This window comes from Lepidochelys olivacea (genome assembly GCF_965140295.1).
Source record: "Lepidochelys olivacea isolate rLepOli2 genome assembly, chromosome: 13".
NCBI lineage: Eukaryota > Metazoa > Chordata > Testudines > Cheloniidae > Lepidochelys > Lepidochelys olivacea.
The window spans coordinates 8920885-8942567 of record NC_140423.1 but is presented as its reverse complement, the minus strand read 5'-3'; the positions used below and the strand labels follow the sequence as shown (position 1 = coordinate 8942567).

The 21683-nt window shown below is 44.5% G+C and overlaps 1 protein-coding gene across 3 annotated transcripts in view; it reads left to right on the top strand.

The window, feature by feature from the left end:
* Positions 1-21683, top strand: part of CDH4 (cadherin 4) — a 665178-nt gene that overhangs the window by 627422 nt on the left and 16073 nt on the right. For all 3 annotated transcript variants that reach the window (XM_084645889.1, XM_084645891.1, XM_084645890.1), the window contains 3 exons: positions 3769-3911; positions 13776-14009; positions 15521-15754. In XM_084645889.1, the coding sequence (XP_084502015.1) occupies positions 3769-3911; positions 13776-14009; positions 15521-15754 (611 nt within the window). The remainder of the gene's footprint in view (positions 1-3768; positions 3912-13775; positions 14010-15520; positions 15755-21683) is intronic.

Here is a 21683-nt window from a genome sequence, read left to right as displayed (position 1 = left end):
TAGACAGTCCCTGCCCCAAAGAGCTTACAGTCTAAATAGACAAGACAGACAAAGGGTAGGAGGAAAGAAGTAATATTATTCCAATTTACAGGTGGCACAGAAGGATTAAGGGCTAGATTTTCAAAGGTATTTAGACCCTTAAACATGCAGATCGGCAGGATTTTCAAAAGCGCTTATCTGCATCTTTGGGTGCCTAAATACCTTTGAAAGTCCAGCCCTAAGTGACTTGCCCAATGTCACAAAGAAAATGTGGCAAAGCGGGGAACCGAATCAACTTTTCCAGAGTCCCATTCTAGTGAATGAATCACAAGACCATCCTTCATCCCCCTTTCAGGAGCACCTGGGCACCTTCCAGATGCATGTTCAAATTCCAGTGAACTTCATGGGCTTGACTTTTAAAATGGTTAGGCTTGCATCATGCAGCTACTGCTCTGCATAAACAAAATGGGCCAGTGGTGGGCAACCTGTGGCCCGTCAGGGTAATCTGATTGCGGGCCACGAGACATTTTGCTGATGTTGACCGTCCGCAGGCATCACCCTCAGCAGTTCCCAGTTGCCGCAGTACTCTGTTCCCGGCCAAAGGGAGCTGCGGGAAGCAGTGGCCAGCAGCTCCCATTGGCTGGGAACAGAGAACTACGGCCACTGGGAGCTGTGGGGGGGGCGGTGCCTGCAGATGGTCCACGTCAGCAAAATGTCTCGCAACCTGCAATCAGATTACCCTGATGGGCCGCATGTGGCCCGCGGGCCGCAGGTTGCCCATCACTGCTTTGAAGGGTCTTTATTTCCCTTCCGTCCCCACTAAAGCCAGTTTTGAAGTCCATAGAGGAGAACAGTTCCCATCAGCTCAGATACTCTCTCTGATCTGTGGATATTTGGATTGTACTCCAAAATGAAAATTACTAGTTGTAACTTCTCCTGTTTTGGGGAGAATGACCCACTGGGCTGAGCCGTTTTTCTGACTGCCTGGCAGATACATAGGACCTTGCATGATCTTCTCTAAATATCAACAGCAAGTTACTTGAGCTGTTCTTCATAGCATTCCCAGGACACACATTTCATTGAAAATTTGGATCCAATTACACTATTTTTAAATGTAAGCGTAGCTCTCTTACCTGGGTTTCATCATGGCAGAGTGACTCCATGGCTTTGCAAGAAGCTGCAAAATATTGTTAGGCTCAGTGGAGACTTTCCCCAGCAGTTTTTGTGAACAAAGCGAAGTGATGTTTTGGTTTGTTTTTGTCTTGTCTTCACAGCTGGCACTGCCGAGTTAGACACACAAAAAATGCTAGAGGGTAAATATTCAAAGCAGTGAAGTGAATGGGCGATACATATGTATACACTAATCTCCTGAACAGTTTTCAGTTAGCTGAGAATAGGATCCAGCCACTATATCTTTGCAAGCAGCTTTTATAGTCTTTTATTAAATACAATTTTCCCAAATGAAAGATCTGGGCTTAAGAACATCCCCCAACAAGCCACAGCTATTGTTAGTGATCATAGCCTATGTCACAGCTCAAATTATCTTCTTTAGCCACAAATGAATCCATGAAGGCAGCTTTGCAGGCCGGATCACTGATCATTTTCAGCAATGAAAGGGCACAGTGACAACCATGATACTAAAAAACAATCACCTTAAAGAATATAGCTCCATGCAACATAACAGTTTTACTTGGCAGGGGCTTGTGCAGACAATTTATTGTTGTTTGAATCCAGACTGGACTCAGGCTGCTCACTTTTCACTTTGAGTTCCACCTTCAAACAAACCAGCACCTGAAAGTGAAATTCAGCCAAAGCCATGGAGTTTCACCTGTTTACGTATCAGGGGACCTTGAATTTTGCAGGATGTTGATGCAAAAACCATCAACAAGCCCAAGTTGTCTCCAAAATAAACCCAAGTGTGTTTGCTTATTTCAATAACATATAATATGGTGCTTTCTACTGCTCCTGGACACATGACAGATAGCAACAAAGATTCATTTTAACATAAACATTAGAAAAGTAAGCCCCGTAGAAATCATGAGCAATAAAGAGAGAATTTAAACAAAAATTAAAGAGAGTGCCTCTGTTTAGAGCCATTTGGAAAAGGTTTGACTGGAATGTGCCAAGCTCTATAGAACCAACCAGATAGAATGCTAACAACCTTGAGCTGTGGTAGATTGGCAAGGGGAGTACGTCGGTGCTGGGATTACAGGTGTGGAGTGTGCTGCAGAACCCTCTGGCTTGAAGTGGCCTCCATCATACACAGCGTTTACAGTTTGGTTCAACGGCTCTCAGCGCCCCCAACTGTAGAAATTGTTCCAGCCCCCATAGGGTAATAAATTCCACAGTTGGGGGCCCTCCAGCCGAGAATGCCCTGCCTCTGGTCCTAACAGAGCACCCCTGGGGATTGCCAGAAAATGTGCCTCGGGTGAAACTGTGCTGAACCACCTGGTCTGAATTTCAAGACTGCGATGCTGTCAGGACCCCTGCATGGCTCCTGGGTTTGCCGTGAATTTTCCAGTACTGTCCTAGTGAGAAAGAATGAATTTGTTTTAATGCTCTTCTCAGATCTAGTATGACTGCATTGTTTAGATAGATATCTTATGACCGATCATTTGCCCTTCTACTGGCAGGCAATTAAGTAAGCCTCATAATATCCCTGAGATACGTAGGGCAAACTGAGGCACAGAGAAATGATGTGACTTGCCGAAGGAGATGCAGTGTCTCAGAGCCAGAGCCAGGAATAGATTTTCCCTTTTCCAGTCTTGTGCACTAACTACCAAAATACACTCCCTTCTATATTACTCTTTGTTCTCAGGACTGTATTGACCCTATCAGCTTCCATAGGCTCTAAAAGCTTGTCCTGCATGCTACTAAGGTCACGGAATTTCAGCACTTCCATTGCAACTCTTTCTTCTCACAGAGCCGGCTCTGCAGTAGCTGTTATCCCAAATTCCCTGCCGGCCATTACACTGCTGCTCTACTCTCCACAGCCAGTGCACAGCTGCACCGGCTAACCATGTCTCACATACTGGCTAGACACTCTTCAGAGTCCACCTGACCCGTCCATCTCCCTGTCTGAGGTTCTTCCCCAACTTCCCAACACACACGCACACCTCCCCGCAGCCACTCCAAAATGGCACACCTAAAATTGCTTCAGCCTGGCCTCATGGGCCTATTGGCAAATACAGCCATGAGTTCCCATCATACACCACTGAGGTAATTGCGTCTGGTTCTAATGTAAAATATGTTGATTGGCCAGAATGATGTCAGTCTTAGGAGTCCCACCTTGTAGATGTGGTCCTTCCAGCACTAATTCCTTATGGTGTATGGGGTGGACAGGGAGGTATATCCAGTATTTCGGAGCAATCTATATTGTAGGAGGGCTGGAGCAGGAAATGGGGAAATAATCTCTCCTTTAGTCTGAGCTCTTGAGGAACAAGCAAATGAATGTAGGGACCATTTTGTACTCTAACAAGGGCCCTTTTATCTTTATTAGCAACTTGCTGTAGAATAGGCTTGTTGCTTGTAGCAGGAAGCTGGAGCATAAGTGGCACTTAGCAGAAGGCAAAACCTTTAACGGGTAGGAAATGGAAAAATTGAATAATTGCAGAGGTCAAAAAAATGACCAGCAATAGACACTCAATTAGTGTTTTGTTTGTCAACAAAACCAGTTATCCAAAAGCTCCTTCAAAACAGGGGTCAGGAGTCCAAAAAAACCTTATTTCAAGCTGTATTAAGGACATGTCACTGAAAAGACTGCCATGTATTTATTTCCTTTCTCTGTAGATACTCCAAGCTGTCAGATCCTGCAAACTGGCTGAACATTAATGCCACAAACGGTCAGATCACTACTGCTGCTGTCCTTGATCGAGAGTCAGTCTACATTAAGAATAATGTCTATGAGGCCACATTCTTGGCGGCTGACAACGGTAGGCCCAAGCTTCCCATTGTTCATGCTTCAATAATACTCTAATGTGATGCATTAACAGGAATGATGCCCTGACAGAGTTGTCAGTATAAGTTATCTTTTTCCCAGGTTTTATGGTTAAAAATGCGAAAGTGGGACAGGAAATTGCTGGAGTAAATTAAATGTGCACTGCATTCAGAGAGTGTTATTAAGGGAAAGTCAGGGCAAATGGAAAATTGATTTGGGAAGTTCTGTGTAGCAGTGTAGCCTATATCTAAGGAAATACCAAAGGGGTATGAGCTCCAGGTGCTGCAAAACACACCGATCTTCATTATCATACAAAACCCGCAGCTGAGAAATGTTCCATCAGGAAATCAGAAACAATTTGAAGGAACAGAGGGGATGGTATTAAAAAGAAACGGACCTGTTTTAATGTAAAGATGCTATAACTTTCTTAAAACTGTCTTTCTCATCTAATCTGATCTCTATCTACATTTCTAAAGTGCCCAGCCATCACCACAGTAGCTAGGTACTAGTGTGCTTTAGTGTATCTGGATAGCTGTGACCAGTGCAATGCTTCTTCCTGAGATTAGAGAGATAAGGTGCGGGAGGTAATATCTTTTATTGGACCAACTTCTGTTAATGCAAGAGACGAGCTTTCAAGCTTACACAGACCTTCTTCAGGTCTGGGAAAGGTACTCAGAGCGTGACTCACAGCTAAATACAATGTGGAACAGCTAAGGAGTTAGCACATGTTGCAAGAGACCATTCAAAATGACGTGGACAGTTAACACCTTTAGTCATCTTCTCGAGATGTCAGGCTGAGGTCCTGAACACTTGTGGTCATTAAAGATAGCACAGCACTTTTAATGAAGTTAGTGGTGTCAACCCCAGTGTCCAGACCCAATGCAAACTCAAGCGATTAAATTCTGCTGATCTACATTTCTCCTAGTTCCAAGGAGAGGCCAGAGATAAGCGAAGATGGCTATGTTTGGAACTACACCCAGCCACTGCCACATTATTATTTAATTTATTATTCCTTTAGATTTGGAGCAGCCTCTATGGATGCCCATTCCAGTGTCTGGGGGCTAGATTTACAAAACTGTGGAGATGTTGCAAGGATGAGCCTCACTTTTAGGCACCTGGAAAACCACAGGAACACACTGTGATTCACAAAGCCTGATTCGGGCACCCAAGCACCCTGTAAATGAAGGGGGTGAGATGGGTGCCTTAGACTGTGATTCACGGAAGCCAGCACACTAGGCCAGGAGCCGCCTAAGATAGACAATGGGTGATGCTGACCAGGGGAGGTGTGCTAAGCCCACCCATCTCCCAAATCTCCAGTGGGGGAGATTTAGGTTGGATATTAGAAAAAACTTTTTCACTAGGAGGCTGGTGAAACACTGGAATGCGTTACCTAGGGAGGTGGTGGAATCTCCTTCCTTAGAAGTTTTTAAGGTCAGGCTTGACAAAGCCCTGGCTGGGATGATTTAGTTGGGATTGGTCCTGCTCTGGGCAGGGGGTTGGACTAGATGGCCTCCAGAGGTCCCTTCCAACTCTGTTATTCTATGATTCTATGAGTTAGGAGCCTAAGAGCAGGAAGGAAGTTAGTTTAACAGAAATTAAAAGGTACAGTGCCAAAAGTAAAATCCCTGCAAGCTGCATGGAAACTTTTTAAACACACCATAATAGAGGCTCAACTTAAATGTATACCCCACATTAAAAAACATAGAGAACCAAAAAAGTGCCACCGTAGCTAAACAACAAAGAAAAGAAGCAGTGAGAGACAAAAAGTGTTAAAAAAGTGGAAAATTTAAGTACATCAGAAGCAGGAAGCCTGCTAAACAACCAGTGGGGCCACTGGATGATAGAGATGCTAAAGGAGCACTCAAGGACGATAAGGCCATTGCGGAGAAACTAAATGAATTCTTTGCATCGGTCTTCACGGCTGAGGATATGAGGGAGATTCTCAAACCAGAGCCATTCTTTTTAGGTGACAAATCTGAGGTACTGTCCCAGATTGATGTGTCATTAGGGGAGGTTTTGGAGCAAACTGATAAACTAAATAATCATAAGTCACCAGGACCAGATGCTTTTCACCCAAGAGTTCTGAAGGAACTCAACTGTGAAATTGCAGAACTACTAATTGTAGTTTGTTACACATCATTAAATCAGCTTCTGTACCAAATGACTGGAGGATGGCTAACGTGACACCAATTTTTAAAAAGGGCTCCAGAGGTGATCCCGGCAATTACAGGCCAGTAAGCCTGACTTCAGTACTGGGCAAACTGGTTGAAACTACAGTCAGACATATAGATGAACATAATTTGTTGGGGAAAAGTCAACATGGTTTTGATAAAGGCAAATCATGCCTCACCAATCTACTAGAATTCTTTGAGGGGTCAACAAGCATATGGACAAAAGGGATCCAGTAAATATAGTGTACTTAGATTTTCAGAAAGCCTTTGACAAGGTCCCTCACAAAAGGCTTGTAAGAAAAGTAAGCTATCATGGGATAAGAGGGAAGGTCCTCTCATGAATTGTGGACTGGTTAAAAGATATGAAAGAAAGGGTAGGAATAAATGGTCAGTTTTCAGAATGGAGAGAGGTAAATGGTGTCCCCCAGTGGTCTATACTGGGACCAGTCCTATTAAACATATTCATAAATTATCTAGAAGAAGGGGTAAACAGTGAGGTGGCAAAATTTGCAGATGATACAAAACTACTCAAGACAGTTAAGTCCCAAGCAGACTATGAAGAACTACAAAAGGATCTCACAAAACTGGGTGACAACAAAAGTCACTGGGTGACAACAAAATGGCAGATGAAATTCAATGTTGATAAATGCAAAGTAATGCACATTGGAAAACATAATCCCAACTATACATATAAAATGATGGGGTCTAAATTAGCTGTTACCACTCAAGAAAGAGATCTTGGAGTCATTGTGGATATTTATTTGAAAACATCCATGCAGAATTCAGCAGCAATCAAAAAAGCAAATAGAATGTTGGCCATCATTAAGAAAGGGATAGCTAATAAGACAGAAAATATCATATTGCCTCTATATAAATTGATGGTACGCCCACATCTTGAATATTGCGTGCAGGTGTGGTCGCCCCATCTCAAAAAAGATATACTGGAATTGGAAAAGGTTAAGAAAAGGGTAACAAAAATGATTAGGGGTATGGAACGGCTGCCATATGAGGAGAGATTAATAAGACTGGGACTTTTTAGCTTGTAAAAGAGACAACTAAGGGGGGATATAATAGAGGTCTATAAAATCATGACTGGTGTGGAGAAAGTAAATAAAGAAGTGTTATTTACTCCTCATAACACAAGAACTAGGGGTCACCAAATGAAATTAATAGGCAGCAGATGTAAAACAAACAAAAGGAAGTATTTTTTCACACAATGCACAGTCAACCTGTGGAATTCCTTGCCAGAGGATGTTGTGAAGGCCAAGACTATTAACAGGGTTCAAAAAAGAACTAGATAAGTTCATGGAGGATAGGTTCATCAGTGGCTATTAGCCAAGACGGGCAGGGATGGTGTCCGTAGCCTCTGTTTGCCAGAAGCTGGGAAAGGGTGACAGAGGATGGATCTCTTGATTACCTGTTCTGTTCATTCCCTCTGGGACCCCTGGCATTGTCCGCAGTCAGAAGACAGGATACTGGGCTAGATGGACCTTTGGTCTGACCCAGTATTACTCTTCTGATGTTCTGCTAGCCATGCTCAACTGTGAACCCTCTTTGGAGTTAGGCTTCTTTTTTCAAGAAGCCAGAGGGTTGGGGGTGGGGAAAGGGAAGGAGGAGCTCCTTCATAACTTTTAGCCCAATGGTTAGGGTACTCTCCTGGGTCTCCCACATCCTGGTTGATTGCCCTAATCACCAGGCTACAGGCATTTCTCTCTCTCTGCCACAGATGGTTCTGTAACCTGCTCCACTGTGAGTAACCACTTAGTTATTTGGGTGCAGGAAAGAGAGATAGCACAAGCATGAGCAGGACTCTGTAGCCTGGTGGTTAGAGCAACTCACCCAGGACGTGGGAGACCCCAGAACCAGTCCCTCTGCTTCATTGAGTTGTTAAGTGTCCAACAGGAAAGACAGATGGGGCCCCACCTTAGAATATCCCATAGCCCTATGGCTATGGTGCTCCTCTGAAAGATGGCAGATCCCTGTTCAAACCCCTTCTCTTCACCAGCTGGAGGGGAGACTTGAACTAGGGGTCACCAACCTTCCAGGTGCATACCCTGGGCTAAAAGTTATGAGGGAACCTCTACCTCTGGCAGTTTTGTGTGAACTTGCCTGGCCAGATCTAGCATGTGGCCTCTGACCATGCCTATCAGATTGGGCCCTGCACATGAGTTAGGTGATGTATGCCTATCTTCCTTTGATTTGTGAATTGCTTTGGGCTTAGGCAGGGAGATAGGTGCCAGGATGCCTAGCGGAGTCAGAAACAGAGGTGCCTAGGGAACATTTACTGCAAAAACTTAGGTAGAACTTAAAACTGGGATGTAGGCACCTAAGTCTGGGATTTAGGTGCCTAAGTACTTTTGTATCAGAGGGTAGCCGTGTTAGTCTTTATCTGTAAAAGCGGCAAAGAGTCCTGTGGCACCTTATAGACTAACAGACGTATTGGAGCATGAGCTTTCGTGGGTGAATACCCACTTCGTCAGATGCATGTAGTGGAAATTTCCAGAGGCAGGTATAAATAAGTACTTTTGTGAATCTGTGCCTGGGCACCCATCCCATGCTTTAAAATACCCAATACCAGGTTAGAATTTGTGGCTCTGATATCTCTCCGACCTCCATCAGCAGATTGGCTGGGCCTGCTGAGCCAAAATGATTTTGCCTTTCCTGCCCCCCCCCTTTAAAAGTTGACTGGGAGGGAGTTCTTCAGGCTTCCACTCCCCTCCTCATCTCCCTGAGGTCTTGGGAAGGGGATCAAGCTACTGTTCCCTCTAAGTGGTACCTTTGAGGGGAATGCCAGGTACGGCTGCCAATTCTCTAATCACATGGGGTGTTGTGGGACCCAGTAATAGCTTCCCCACCTCTAACATACGCATGGCAGCAGCGCTCTCTGCTCCCTGCTGCAGCCTCTGCTTCACTCCAGCTGCACTACAAATCCTAGAACCCCTTGCATGATTCACCCTGTTCCCCGCAGAACGGGAGCCCATAGCCTGACATGACAGCCCCTTCTGAAGCTGACAGCGTAGGAAGCAGCCAGCCAGTGCCTCACAATACTCCCTGGAAGAGAGGGAAAAGGAGCAAATGTTCACCCTTTTTAGCCTAGGTCCCAACTTAAGCTGACACACACACATTGGCCTCAGTCTAGCAAAGCACTTAAGCATGTACTTAACTTTAAGCACGTGAGTAAGTAAATGGGACTGCTTATGTGCTATGCTGAATCAGGGACATGGTCTGCATGTCAGCTTAGGTTTGCAATGCCTGTTGGGATCCTTCAGGCTGAAAGCCACTAGATAAAACATAAGTGCTTTCATACAGAGAGGCTCACTGTCCTGTAGAAACCCCCCCACTTATTGATTCTCAAGCTCTCCTCCAGGTAATGCCAGTTTGGGGCATAGCAAAGGGAGCAAGCAGAGCTGCTTTGACATTGGTAGTCAATGCACTAATGAGCAAATCCTGCCTCCCTCCTGCGGTTGCAAGAGAACCACCAGAGTTCCTCAGCGGGTCAGGATTTTGTGAGCCCACAGTTAACGTTCACCCCCTGCCTACTACAGAGTCTAGATCCATGGAGGGTTCCCTGTAGACTAGCATACAGGCAAGCAGGGAGCACCAGGTGACCTTTGTGCTCCACAGACGCTTGAGGCTAAAGTGGTGGCTATTATTTATTTATATTAACGCCCAACTGAGATCAGGGCCACATTGTGCTAGGTCTGCTGTACATTCACACTGTAAACGTCCATGCCCCAAATCTAAGTAGACGAGACAGACAAAGGAAGGATCATTAGCCACAGAGAGATTAAGGGATTTGCCAAGGGCTACACAGAAAATCCATGGCAGAGATAGAAATTGAAGCCAGATCTCCTGAGTCCCATGCCTGTGCCTGAACCACAAGACCACCCTTCCTTACTATAGGAAGGAACATGATTCTTTCCTGCTGCCCCCACCAGGGTTCCCACCACCTGCCCAGCAATTCAGGTTGGACACTGGTGGAACATGATTCGGGACTCTCTCATTTGCTGTCTGTAATACTGATAAAGAAAAGCTGCCCATACAGCAGCACCTTCTCTTGAGCCATTATTCAGCAGCTCCGAGAGCTGAAATCTGGATGAATTCCTTTATTTTGAAAAATTAATCTGTTGCTGTTCTACTGCAGCCATCAAAATTCACAAAGAACACCCCGTTATTTAAAATGCTGTTTTGAGTGCTTAGGGTAATGGCTAAAGTTTTGTCTAGGTTAACGGACTCCTTTCAGATTTCGTCCTAAGTTCCATGTGCTGTGTCATCACATACTTATCAAAGCAGGTTTGTGGGTTTTTTTCCTTCCTTGAAGGAAGAAACAACATTCTGTTTTGTTAAACCCTTTTGGATATTTTCTGAATGTGACTAGTAAGCTGTTCCACTCGTTGGACATGATTGCTCCCTGAACTACAATAAGGAGCTGTTCACACAGGAGCAAAAAGTGCAGCTTCTGTTTAAAAAAATTATAATCAGTTTAATGTTTTTATTTCAAGTTGCTTCCCTTTTCAGCCTCCCCTCTGCTCCATCTAGTTTCACGTGCTTCTGTGGGGGGGTCCTCTTGGGTTGTCTGCCATTACACTGTGATAAATAAAGAGGGAGTGGATGGTTCCCCAGCACCAGGTCACATAAATTCAGTTTAATTTGTTTCCGCCAGTATTGGTCAGCTCAGTGTTACAGGCCCCAAGGAATCGTCCTTGTACATAGGAGGGCACTTTAAAGGCATTTGCCCTCTCTTGAATGGAGAAGACCCACCAGGCAGCAGATCTATGGGTGCTTTAGAAAATCCTTCCAAAGGTTCAATGGAATGATAATGGGGAAGCATCACATTTTTGATTCACTGCAGAAGCTGCTTCCTGTGTCAAGCAGGCTTTCCAATGCCTTGATGCTGTTAACTAGAGCAGGCCTTTCAGAGCACCCATTACTATGAAAAAGGAAAAGACAGTGGTCATTCGCACTGTGGCTAGACATAGAGTTGTCACCTCTACTCTTGTGTTTAGAAGTACCAAATCTTTTCCATACCAGCTTCATTTCTATTTTAACTCTCAGATCAAGCCTGGCAGCCAGATTCTCCACTGAAGTCAAATGAGCTGTTTTGATTTATACCAGCTGAGGATTCAGCCCCATGATCCTTTTAGGACATCAACACCTCCCCACCCTTTCCCATAGAGTAGCTGAAACAATTTGAAACTATCTGTTTTTTGGTAAAGGGAATTTCTATAAATTGTTTTAAATCATTGTTATGATTGTTTTAATCTCTCCTGGGGTTGCTCCTGAATGCACTTCAGGGACCTCAAGAACCTGCTAAATGAGTAAATGGGCACAGAGACACACACTTGCATACATAAATCAGCGTTTGTGCATGCACTTGCAAGTATCTGTTTTGCATGTGCAAATGCAGATTATTTCAGTCACGTCTGTATTACTGCCTCCTAGTATTGGAAGCTTATTTTAAAGACCCTTTAAAAACGTGAACCTAAAGATGCAGAAGCCCATGTAAAGTCTGTAGTCAGTCCTAAATTCTGGGCATCATGTAAACAGGAAAAATCACCTATGCTTTTCCACAGAAGATACTAACAACAACTCTGTTGCATGTACAGCCTTTGTAGCCCCATGGGCTTTGCATCTCTCTGCAGCAAACTCCAGGGCTGATTAAGGATGTTTGCTCTAAAGGGAGGCCTATGCAGAGCTCCATGGGCGAAAGGATGGTGTCTGTGGTAAAAGGTTGGGAGGGAGAATGAAGGAATCATGGGAGAGGGATTTTCAGGGCTCCACCAGGGTCTTTGAGACCCCACAGTCAGCAAAAACAAGCAAGGAGCACGTCCTTGTTTGATAGAAGAAGTCCTAAACTTGTTCGATAGAGAAGTCAGCTCATTTTCCATTTTGAGCAGCTTATTTGAGCTGATTTTTTGAGCGGCTATACTTGTTTGATAGAGAATTCCTAAACAAACAGAAAGCATCGTGGAATGATGGGAAAAGTGGTGTTTTTTTAGTTTGTTTCATGCCAGCACTAGGAAGAAGGGACCATGAATTGAAAATATAAGCTTAAAAAAAATTACTGAGGCAGAGCTCTTTGAGGAAATAAGTAGTGTAGAGGCCTGGAACAAAACCGCCTGCAGTTCAGGGGTGGGGGGAAATGAAAAACACTGAACCATTTAAAAGAAAACTAGCTGTTTTTCTTGTTAGAGGGACGGTTATTGAAGCATGCAGGGCTAGGAAAGCAGAAGAACCAGACCTTTGCAGAGGATTTCACAGGACATGGTGATTAAGATTAAGCTTTTAATCTTAAAAAGTAAAACAAAAACTAAGAGCCTGATCCAGATAACTTTACATGACTTAGCCTTACTCAGGCAAACAGTTCAACTGAAGTCAATGGGACTACTCATCTGAGTAAGGATTGCAGGACTGAGACCTTTGTGTCAGGAAGATGCACAGCACCCCTGCTACTTGGAACAAGGTTTAGAATTGAAAAGGAGGAGGATATATTTAGTGGGACTATCTATTTTTGCATGGTTTGGGTAGAGTCATAATGTGTTTTTGTGACAGAGACCATCTGGACCAACACACAGGGGATTGAACCAAGGACTTCAGACCTAAACACAGGTGTCTCTCCAGCTTGAACTAAAAACATAAGAATGGCCATATTGGGTCAGACCAGTAGCCCAGTATCCTGTCTCCCACCAGTGCCAGATGCTTCAAAGGGAGTGAACAGAACATGGCAATTATCAAGTGATCCATCCCCTGTTGTCCAGTCCCAGCATCTGGCAATCAGAGAGACTGCCTAAAAGCCATAATAAAACCATATCATCTGTGGATTGGACAGAGAGGGGGACACGTAGCACATCCTGACCAGTGAATTACACTTCTTTTCATCTTTGACCCCACATCTGTTTCTTCTTTCTTATCCCCGCCCCGTCCCCATCTTGCTTCAGCCCTCCCCCTCTTTCCTCCCAAACAGAAATTAGTAAAAATTATTCAACCCCAGCCTCCTACCGGTTTGGGGGTTGAATAAAATGAGACCCAGATCCTGGGTATGGTTTAGCAAAACTGAAATCTAACCAACCAGGTTATGCAGAATGAAACCATTGCAGATTCAGCCCTTCTCTAGAGAACTGAGCCGAACCTGGAACCATTTATTTGACTGTCTCCCAAACTTCGGGGCTTTGGAGAAAATGAGACCTGGACTCTGAGTTTTGGCTTGCCCAATTCTGAATGTCTCTGTTCCCCTACCAACAAATCACTACGAATAGCTATAATGTTAATACCAAATATCTTGCCTTAGGGACTCCTGCCTTCTTGTTAACTCTTCCTCCCTCTTACCGAATGACTTGCCTGCCCAGTATGATGGGGACACACTGTAACTACACAGTTAACATGGGAGTTGTGTAACATGGGGTCCAGTGTAAAATCATGGAACAGCTCCGTTTTACTCAATGGAACAAAACAGCATTTTTCATGAGAACTTGGAAGGTTTTAATGATACATCTTGTAAGATTTCACACAGGGACAAGGAAATCACTAGGAATCTAAGGGGGAAGCAACAAAAAAATCCTTCAGGCCTCCTCCACGCTTGTGCGTGGAGCTGTAAGGTTTTCCAAGGGCGTGGGGGTTAGCATCATTGTGCATGCCACTTTGTGTGCTGTATTTGTCGTTACTCGTTTGAATCTGCCTCTCCCGTTCAGGTGTCCCCCCAGCAAGTGGCACTGGCTCTCTGCAGATTTATCTAATTGACATCAATGATAACGCTCCTGAGCTTCTGCCAAAGGAGGCGCAGATCTGTGAAAAGCCAAACCTGAATGTCATCAACATAACAGCCGCAGATGCTGACATCGATCCAAATGTTGGACCCTTTGTCTTTGAGCTGCCAAGTGTGCCATCTGCAGTCAGGAAGAACTGGACCATAACAAGGCTAAATGGTAAATGGGGCGGGCAATCCTGAGGACACTTGGAATCCTGTGCACTAATGAGGACCGCGTACAGTTGCAAACTTCCCTGCTTCTTTGTCTGATTTTTTTAAGCACATTATGTCGAGCATTATAGACAAGATAGCTAATCAGAAATGATTTGTATCAGACCTGTAGCATAATTCTAAGAGCTTTGGCACTTGGCTTTTTTAATGCAGTTCATAATTATGAACAGTTATCAGGACTGAACTGGGTATAAATCATCCGTGATGGCCAAGGGGAAAAAAAGCTATTATCAGTCTTCCTTATGTTCCAGTGTAATTGTCATGAGCCACAATCACGATCAATGTTCATTTCTCTGACCATAATTGCTTAAAGGCAGCCTTTTAATTTACCATGGAACCAGGTGGGCTAGGTAAGTGTGAAGATTACCAGTATGTGCAGGATTTTTAAATAGCGGCATGCAACCTCAGTTGGCTCTAATTGGCCCACTTACTGGCGGTTTCAGCGTTGAAGGAAAGGAATGGACGTGTCGTGGAAACCGAACTACCCTCTTGTCTTAAAAGCTGATCCCTTCAGGCCAGGTTTGAGACACTCTGCCAGGGTGGCATGAGAAAGCTGCTTGTTCAGTGGCTGAAAAGAGGGATTCAGACTTGGCCTACACTTAAAAGTTAGGGCGACATAGTTGGTCAGGGTGTGAGAAAACACACACACCTCCAGTGCCATAGCTCTGCTGGCCTAACCCCCAGTGTAGACACAGCTGTGTCAACAGAAGAATGCCTCTGTCTATGCAACCACTGTTGCTTGGGGATGTGCTGTTGCACAGTGACAGAAAAACCCCTTCCATGGGTGTAGGTTGTGTCTACACTATGGGTTATGCCGGCATAGCTACGGCACCATACCTATGCTGGTGTAGTCTCCATAGCGTAGACATCATCTCAGTCTCCTAACCTGCCAATCCAGCACCTCTTGCAGTCATTACATGTGTAGCAATAGGAAGGAAAGGCAGGAAGAAATAAAATGACTGGATAGGGCTGTGCAAAAATATTGGGGCAGGAGAATATATGAGCAGAGCCCCAGCATAGTGACCCTGTTACAGCCCAGAACTGGGGAGGTGCAAAGGCATTTTACCACTGATATCCCAAATCTGGCCAGCCAATTTTCAACATTATCATACGTGCTTCACTAGTTCCTTGCCATCAGTTTTTAAATTCAAGCAACTGACCACTGGTTTTCTAACGACATCAAGCTGGATTAATAGTATAGGGAACTGGCATTACTTTGAAATGAAGCATGCGTGATGCATCTTGTTCACCCTGTTAGTCTTGGCAGGCTGACCATTCAACAAGACTTCAGGAAAACAGTCTGGTGCTCAAGTGGTTCAGATGTGGAGTAGGGTGTTGTAGCCTGGTTAGACTTTTTTTCACTGAGCTAATCTGAGAGTGGAGTTTCCAATATATTAATACCGTTTATAGCACCTCTGTCAGAGCTGCCGTCAGTCTGTCTGTTTCTGTTGCCCCCAGGTGACTATGCCCAGCTCAGTTTGAGAATAATGTATCTGGAGGCTGGCGTGTATGATGTCCCAATTGTCGTGACGGATTCGGGGAACCCTCCCTTGTACAACACTTCCATCATTAAAGTGAAGGTGTGTCCATGTGACGAGAATGGAGACTGCACTACCATCGGGGCCGTCGCTGCCGCTGGACTGGGAACAGGTGCCATCATAGCGATCTTGATATGCATCATTATTTTACTAAGTAAGTGTTGCAGCAGGTAACACGTGTGCAGAAATCTTAAGCCAGAATCATTCTGATTGAAATGGAAGGTTTATGAGCAGATCCCCCCGGTAGATCACAGAGCAACCAAATTCCATTCTCTCCTAGAGATTTGACTGATTGACTGCACTGTAACAATTCAGCTGTGGCCAAGAAAATGGGCCATAAAGCCAGGACTGTCATTTAAGGTGGCATAGTCTCCTTTTAAGTTAGCAGCTGCATCATCAAACAATATGAGAAGCAACAGGTTGGAAGCAAACTCTTGTGCAAAATATTTACAGTGAATCATGGTCCAAGTGATGCTGTACTTTGGACTTCTTTATTATTTATTTATGTATTATAGAGAATTGGTACCTGAGCAAAACAGAAAATATTTGGTGCCGAGCAGCCCACTCAAAACACCTCTGTGTCCATCCTTCTGCCAGGTTACCCTTATGTGACATTGTTTCTGGAAATGCTGTTGGCAAAAGAGGTACACCTAGGAGTGATGTACAAGCGTTAGTGTTCCACTTCCCTTCCTGCCCGCCTCCTCCCTAGTCTCACTCTTATATGCTAATCTTTCAAGATGCATACCAGCTTCATACAAAGGGTGGAAGGTGCAGACCAGATTGCTGGTGATTCATTCTTTTGCATTCAAACCGCCATCACTAAAATGTAAGCAGAATGGACTGAATCACTAACACACAACATTTTGAGCCAGATCCTTAATGATACTTAAGTCTCTGTCTGCCCCTTTAGGCGCCTACGTCCATCATTTAGGTGTCACTTATATTTTCAAAGCTGCTGTCACCTAATCCTGGAGGCACCTAAGACCGCTAGGTACATAACATTCCTCCAGTCATCATTCGCAAGCCACTGAAGTGCTGATGCCACTCCCCAGCTAATGAGTCTCTCGGAGCCCTGGTTCAAGATGAAGCCCCCTGGGCTCTGAAGTCAGATTCTCAAACCAGGCAGGGGAACATCTGTCTTGTCAGCCAGACCCAATCCTACAGGTGTGCACTCAGAGCCCACCTAACACCCATTACTTGCCAGCATCAGCAGAGGCAGGCCACCAATAGTTGGAGAGACCGCAGAGCACCTGTCCAAAAGATGCAGGCAGCAAAGAGAAATGTACGGTGAACATGAGAGAGCTATTCAGTGTGAGCAAGAGACAGAGAGAGGGAGTCGGATTAGACTACTTGGCCCAGAATTTTACAGGTATTTAGGTGTTGTGCTATTCAGTATTGCAACACCTAACTAATTTAGGAGACTAAATCTCATTTTCAAAAGCTGAAGTCCCACTGTCTTTCAGTGAGAGGCTCCTAAGTGCCTAAATCACTTTTGAAAATGAGACTTAGGCACCTAACTCAGTTAGGCTGAATGAAGCAACACCTAAATACCTGTAGAAATCTTGATTTCTGTCTACTATCATTTACTTCTCATGCAAGCTAACCACCGTCATTCATTTGCAAAGTTATAGTTTTTATGGATGGTTCTAGGGATGGTAAAAATAGAGTTCTGTCATTGTGTTCTCTTCTAATTCAGGTTCTCGAACAGCCCTTACCATTGTAGTATCTGAGCACAGTTTCATACTGTCAGCAAGAAGCATTTGCTATTCACAGGCTTGCTGAAAGAGTTGCGAGAGGCTGTATCACAGTGGTTTAAGGGGAAGATGCCCTGTTTCTAGCAGCACCGTCATTCCTGGGCTTTCATGAGCACTAACATTAACTGAATGTATATACATTTAAAAATAAAAATGATATCATTATAACTTCAAGCAGGAGTTGGCACAGTAGGGACGGATAAAAAGAAGCACTGAAATGTACAATGAGGTAAATATTCATCAGGAAACGCAGGATGAAACTGTGGGACTCCCATTAAAGTTAATGGGAGTTCTGGTGCTAAATCACGCTTAATATTTACCCCCAATGTGTTTAAATGGAGAGCAGGCAGAGCAACTGATGCTGTGAATGCTGCCTAATATATCTATGCTATGGTACATTAGGAGAGTGGGATACCATTGGCCATACACTCAACCCTCTAGGGCTTGAGTTTCAATGATGGGAGCACACAGTTGTATATATAATTTATACATGCAAATGCCAAGGTGGAGCATTAAAGCAGGGGATTTGCATCTGCACATGCCCAGCTACGCAGCTAACTGTCCATGTGGGCATGGGGAAAAGTCTCATGAAAGTGTGGTAGTTGTAGAATAAAATGTGATGCACATTTGTCACACTCATCTCTGAAAATCTGTGCCTTATTATCTACACAGGGTACAAAGGGTTATCTGGTCCCTACATCTACATTTTTAATGCTTTTTTATGGCCACCTCTTCCAACATAAACATAAGCTGCAAGTCCTGGGGGAGCTACCCCTGCATTTGCACATAGTGACAGGCAGTGGTGTGTCCAGGCACAGTGCGTGTCCAGGCACAGCGTGATTGTCCGTTGTAATAAGCAGGTGTGGTTTTTGCAGTTGCGTGATGTGTTGGCGTAGGCAGGCCCGATTTAAGCCCCATCAGATGAAATGTTGGCCTTTAGTGTTAGTCGCTAAGGTGCCACAAGTACTCCTTTTTATAAAAAAGAATGAGAGCATAGTAAAACTTTGTAAAACAGAAGTAACAGAAGCAACAGACCACAAGGCTTCCTTTTGCTGCCTCTTGTATAAATCCAGCTCGAAAGTGTGATTTAAACACTTGAAAATTCTATTGACTAAAATTAACTTCAGCTGACAGACACTTGATTTAAGATATTCCTTTTTCATTGTCAGATACATTAGCCCATTTTAAATTATGGTTTTTATTACAAAAGCTTATTTTTACATTCATTGTCATTCTAATTGACTTCTTTAATGTTCAAGAGCTGCAAAGGCCTCTATCAAGGATGAAAAATGTAATTTGTGATGAGAAGAGCTTTTCAGTTACATTGTCCTACTGTCTCACCTTTTTATTTTTAAAGATATATTTTACACTGTGGCCTCTGAACGATGGTGTGGGAAAAGGCACATGTGATTTTTTTGCTCCGTAATTCCATTCTGGAGTCAGACAGGTCAGGCTTTATAAGGCAGACCAAGCAATAGGATACACTAGCTGCAGGAGCGGATTTACCATGAACAAAACTGTGCGGTGGCACAGGGCACCCAATGATGTGGGGGGCCCCCAAAATACAGGACAAATATCCTGCATGCCATGGCCCGTGGTCCCACACTGCTCCCAGAAGCAGCCAGCTGCTGGCATGTCTCTGCATGCCCCTGGTGGGGGCGGGGCAGGAGGAGGAGGGAGGCGGCTCCATGCGCTGCCCCTGTCCCAGGCAGTGCATGGAGATCCGCTGCCCCCATCCCTCCAAGGGGTGTACAGAGATGTGCCAGCAGCAGGGCTAAGGCAGGTCCCTGCCCACTCTGCCTCCCTTCCTTCCTCAACGCCACTTCACTCCCGGAAGCGGCCAGCATGTTCCTGCGGACTCCACAGCTCCCATTGGCTGTGGGGGCAGCGGCATACAGAGACCGCCCCAGCCCACCCCGCCTAGGAGCCGCTGCCAGAGGAGCGTCTGTGCCCTTTGCTTTGGGAGTCAGGTCACCCGAGATAAGCACCGCCCCCCTGCCCCTCTCCCGTACCCCAACCCCCTGCCCCAGTCCAGAGCCTGCATTCTGCACCTAAACTTCCTCCCAGAGCCTGCCCTCCACACACCCCTCTAGTACCCCAACCCCCTGCCCCAATCCAGATACCTCACTTTATTTTCATTTACTTCCCATTACTACAAGAGAATGTTCTTTTCTTGGCTGGGTCCCGATGGGGTGGGGGGCTGAAAATGAAGATGCGCACAGGACCCCACTAACTCTAAATTCGCCACTGACTAGCTGAATAGGATACACTAGCTGTGGTTTCAAGTATCAGAGGGGTAGCCGTGTTAGTCTGGATCTGTAAAAGCGGCAAAGAGTCCTGTGGCCCCTTATAGACTAACAGACGTATTGGAGCATGAGCTTTCGTGGGTGAATCCGATGAAGTGGGTATTCACCCACGAAAGCTTATGCTCCAATACGTCTGTTAGTCTATAAGGTGCCACAGGACTCGTTGTAGCTGTGGTTGCAAGTGGTAGAAAGTTTCTTTCTTTTACCTTGGTGCAATGTTTTTTTCCCTTCATACCTGACGTATTAGCTGCCAGGATAACACACCTGAGGAAAGAACTATGCAATAAAAAATTGTGAAGGGTGAAGACAATAGATTTCAAGAAAAACTACATGCAGAGTTAAAATGGATCTAACAGCAGTAATACTGCTTCCCATTCTGTCGGGTGAATAAAAGGACTGAGAGAGAGAGAACGCACGACGTCTGCTATTGACACTTTGAGGTCTTTTTTTCAAGGTAGCTGTAAAGGCATTAATGGCACCGTTTTTCCAAAAACTCGATGGAAAAGTAGCATTAAAAAAAAAAACCCTGCTACCATTATAATATTTTCTTTGCGTGCCAGGCAGGAAGCTTGTTGTGAGAGACTGGAAAAATGACTTGAGTCATCTGCTAAATAGTCAAGAGGTTTTACTTGAGAGATAAGAGTTACCTTTTTTTTCAAATTTTTCTTTTACTCCAGAATAGATCTAGGATACGCTGTAAAGAAATGCAGAATGATCTGAAAACAGTTCTGTTAGCTAGCAGGCAGGGATGGCAGCCCGTTGGCACACAATGGCAGTAATTAGTTGTCCAGTCCTCTTCTATTCACTTCAGTGAATTCTTGTTCGGTATAAATACTGTAGCACTCAGAAGAAAAGAAAGAGGAAGAACTCCAAGCTTCTAACCACTTTAGATGAAAGGACATCGGATATCTCACCTTGATTGCAAGTCCCTTGGAGTCTGCACAGCCCAAGTTTGTCTCATTTTCCCTCTTGTGTTCAGGGAAGTGATGCTGAGACACCATGAGGAGACAAGGAGCAAAAATGTTTTAAAAACCACAGCGAGACACAGCAAAATATGAAATGTTCATTCCCATTGTTCAGCTAAATACCCGGGGAGAGCTAGAGCCTCCAAACAGAATTTGAAAACCCTGCATTCTCCCTGCAGGTGTCTCTTCACTTGGGAAAAAGATGTGTTCTTAAGGCGAGTTAGCTAATATGTAGGAAGAACATGAGGTAAAATCTTAGTGATGACAAGGTGATCTGTGATTTTAATATGAGTTAGCCGGGTGAGGCAAAGACTATAGGGACCCTAGGGTGTATCTGCGTCTGCTAACTCATGTTAAAACTACAAGCTGCCTTGTCTTCACTAGGATTTTACCGCATACTAGTTAGCACGTTAGCTATCACCAGTTAAAAACACATTTTTTCCTAGTGAAAATAATGCGACAGAGCCATAATCTGATTGTTCTTTTCTCAGCTGTATATCAGTTATTCAAGTAAAAACTAGGATAACGATGAAATTTTTTTAAAGCTAACAACAAGAGAGTTGCATTACCTAGTGTTAGTGGAGACCTGGGAGAGTCCTTACTGCTGCTAATGTGTCTCACTCTGTTAGCCTTTTTGGAAAGTTCAGCCCCTGGGAGATGGGGCTTTGAAGAACAAGGTTACAGAGCTTGGAAGCTAGCATCGTGTTTGTGTAACGCTGTTTAAGTGGCAAACATCTTCCTGTGATTTAAGAATGATTTACCTACCTATGTCACTGTAGCATCTGAACCAGGGAGATTAACTACAACCTGGCCAGGGCTGGCCTTACCATGAGGCAAACTGAGGCGGCCGCCTTAGGTGCCAGACTGTGGGGGGGACGCCACTAAGACCCGGAGTGTAGAAAATTGTGTCTGCTCCTGGTGCATGTATTCTCTCTGCTCTAGATGCACAGAAGTTGACTTCTTTAACCAGGTGCTAGATTGTGCAATACAGTCTGTTGAAGAACTTTTCATGCAACTCAAGGAACACAGCAGTATATTTGGGATGTTGTATGATATTT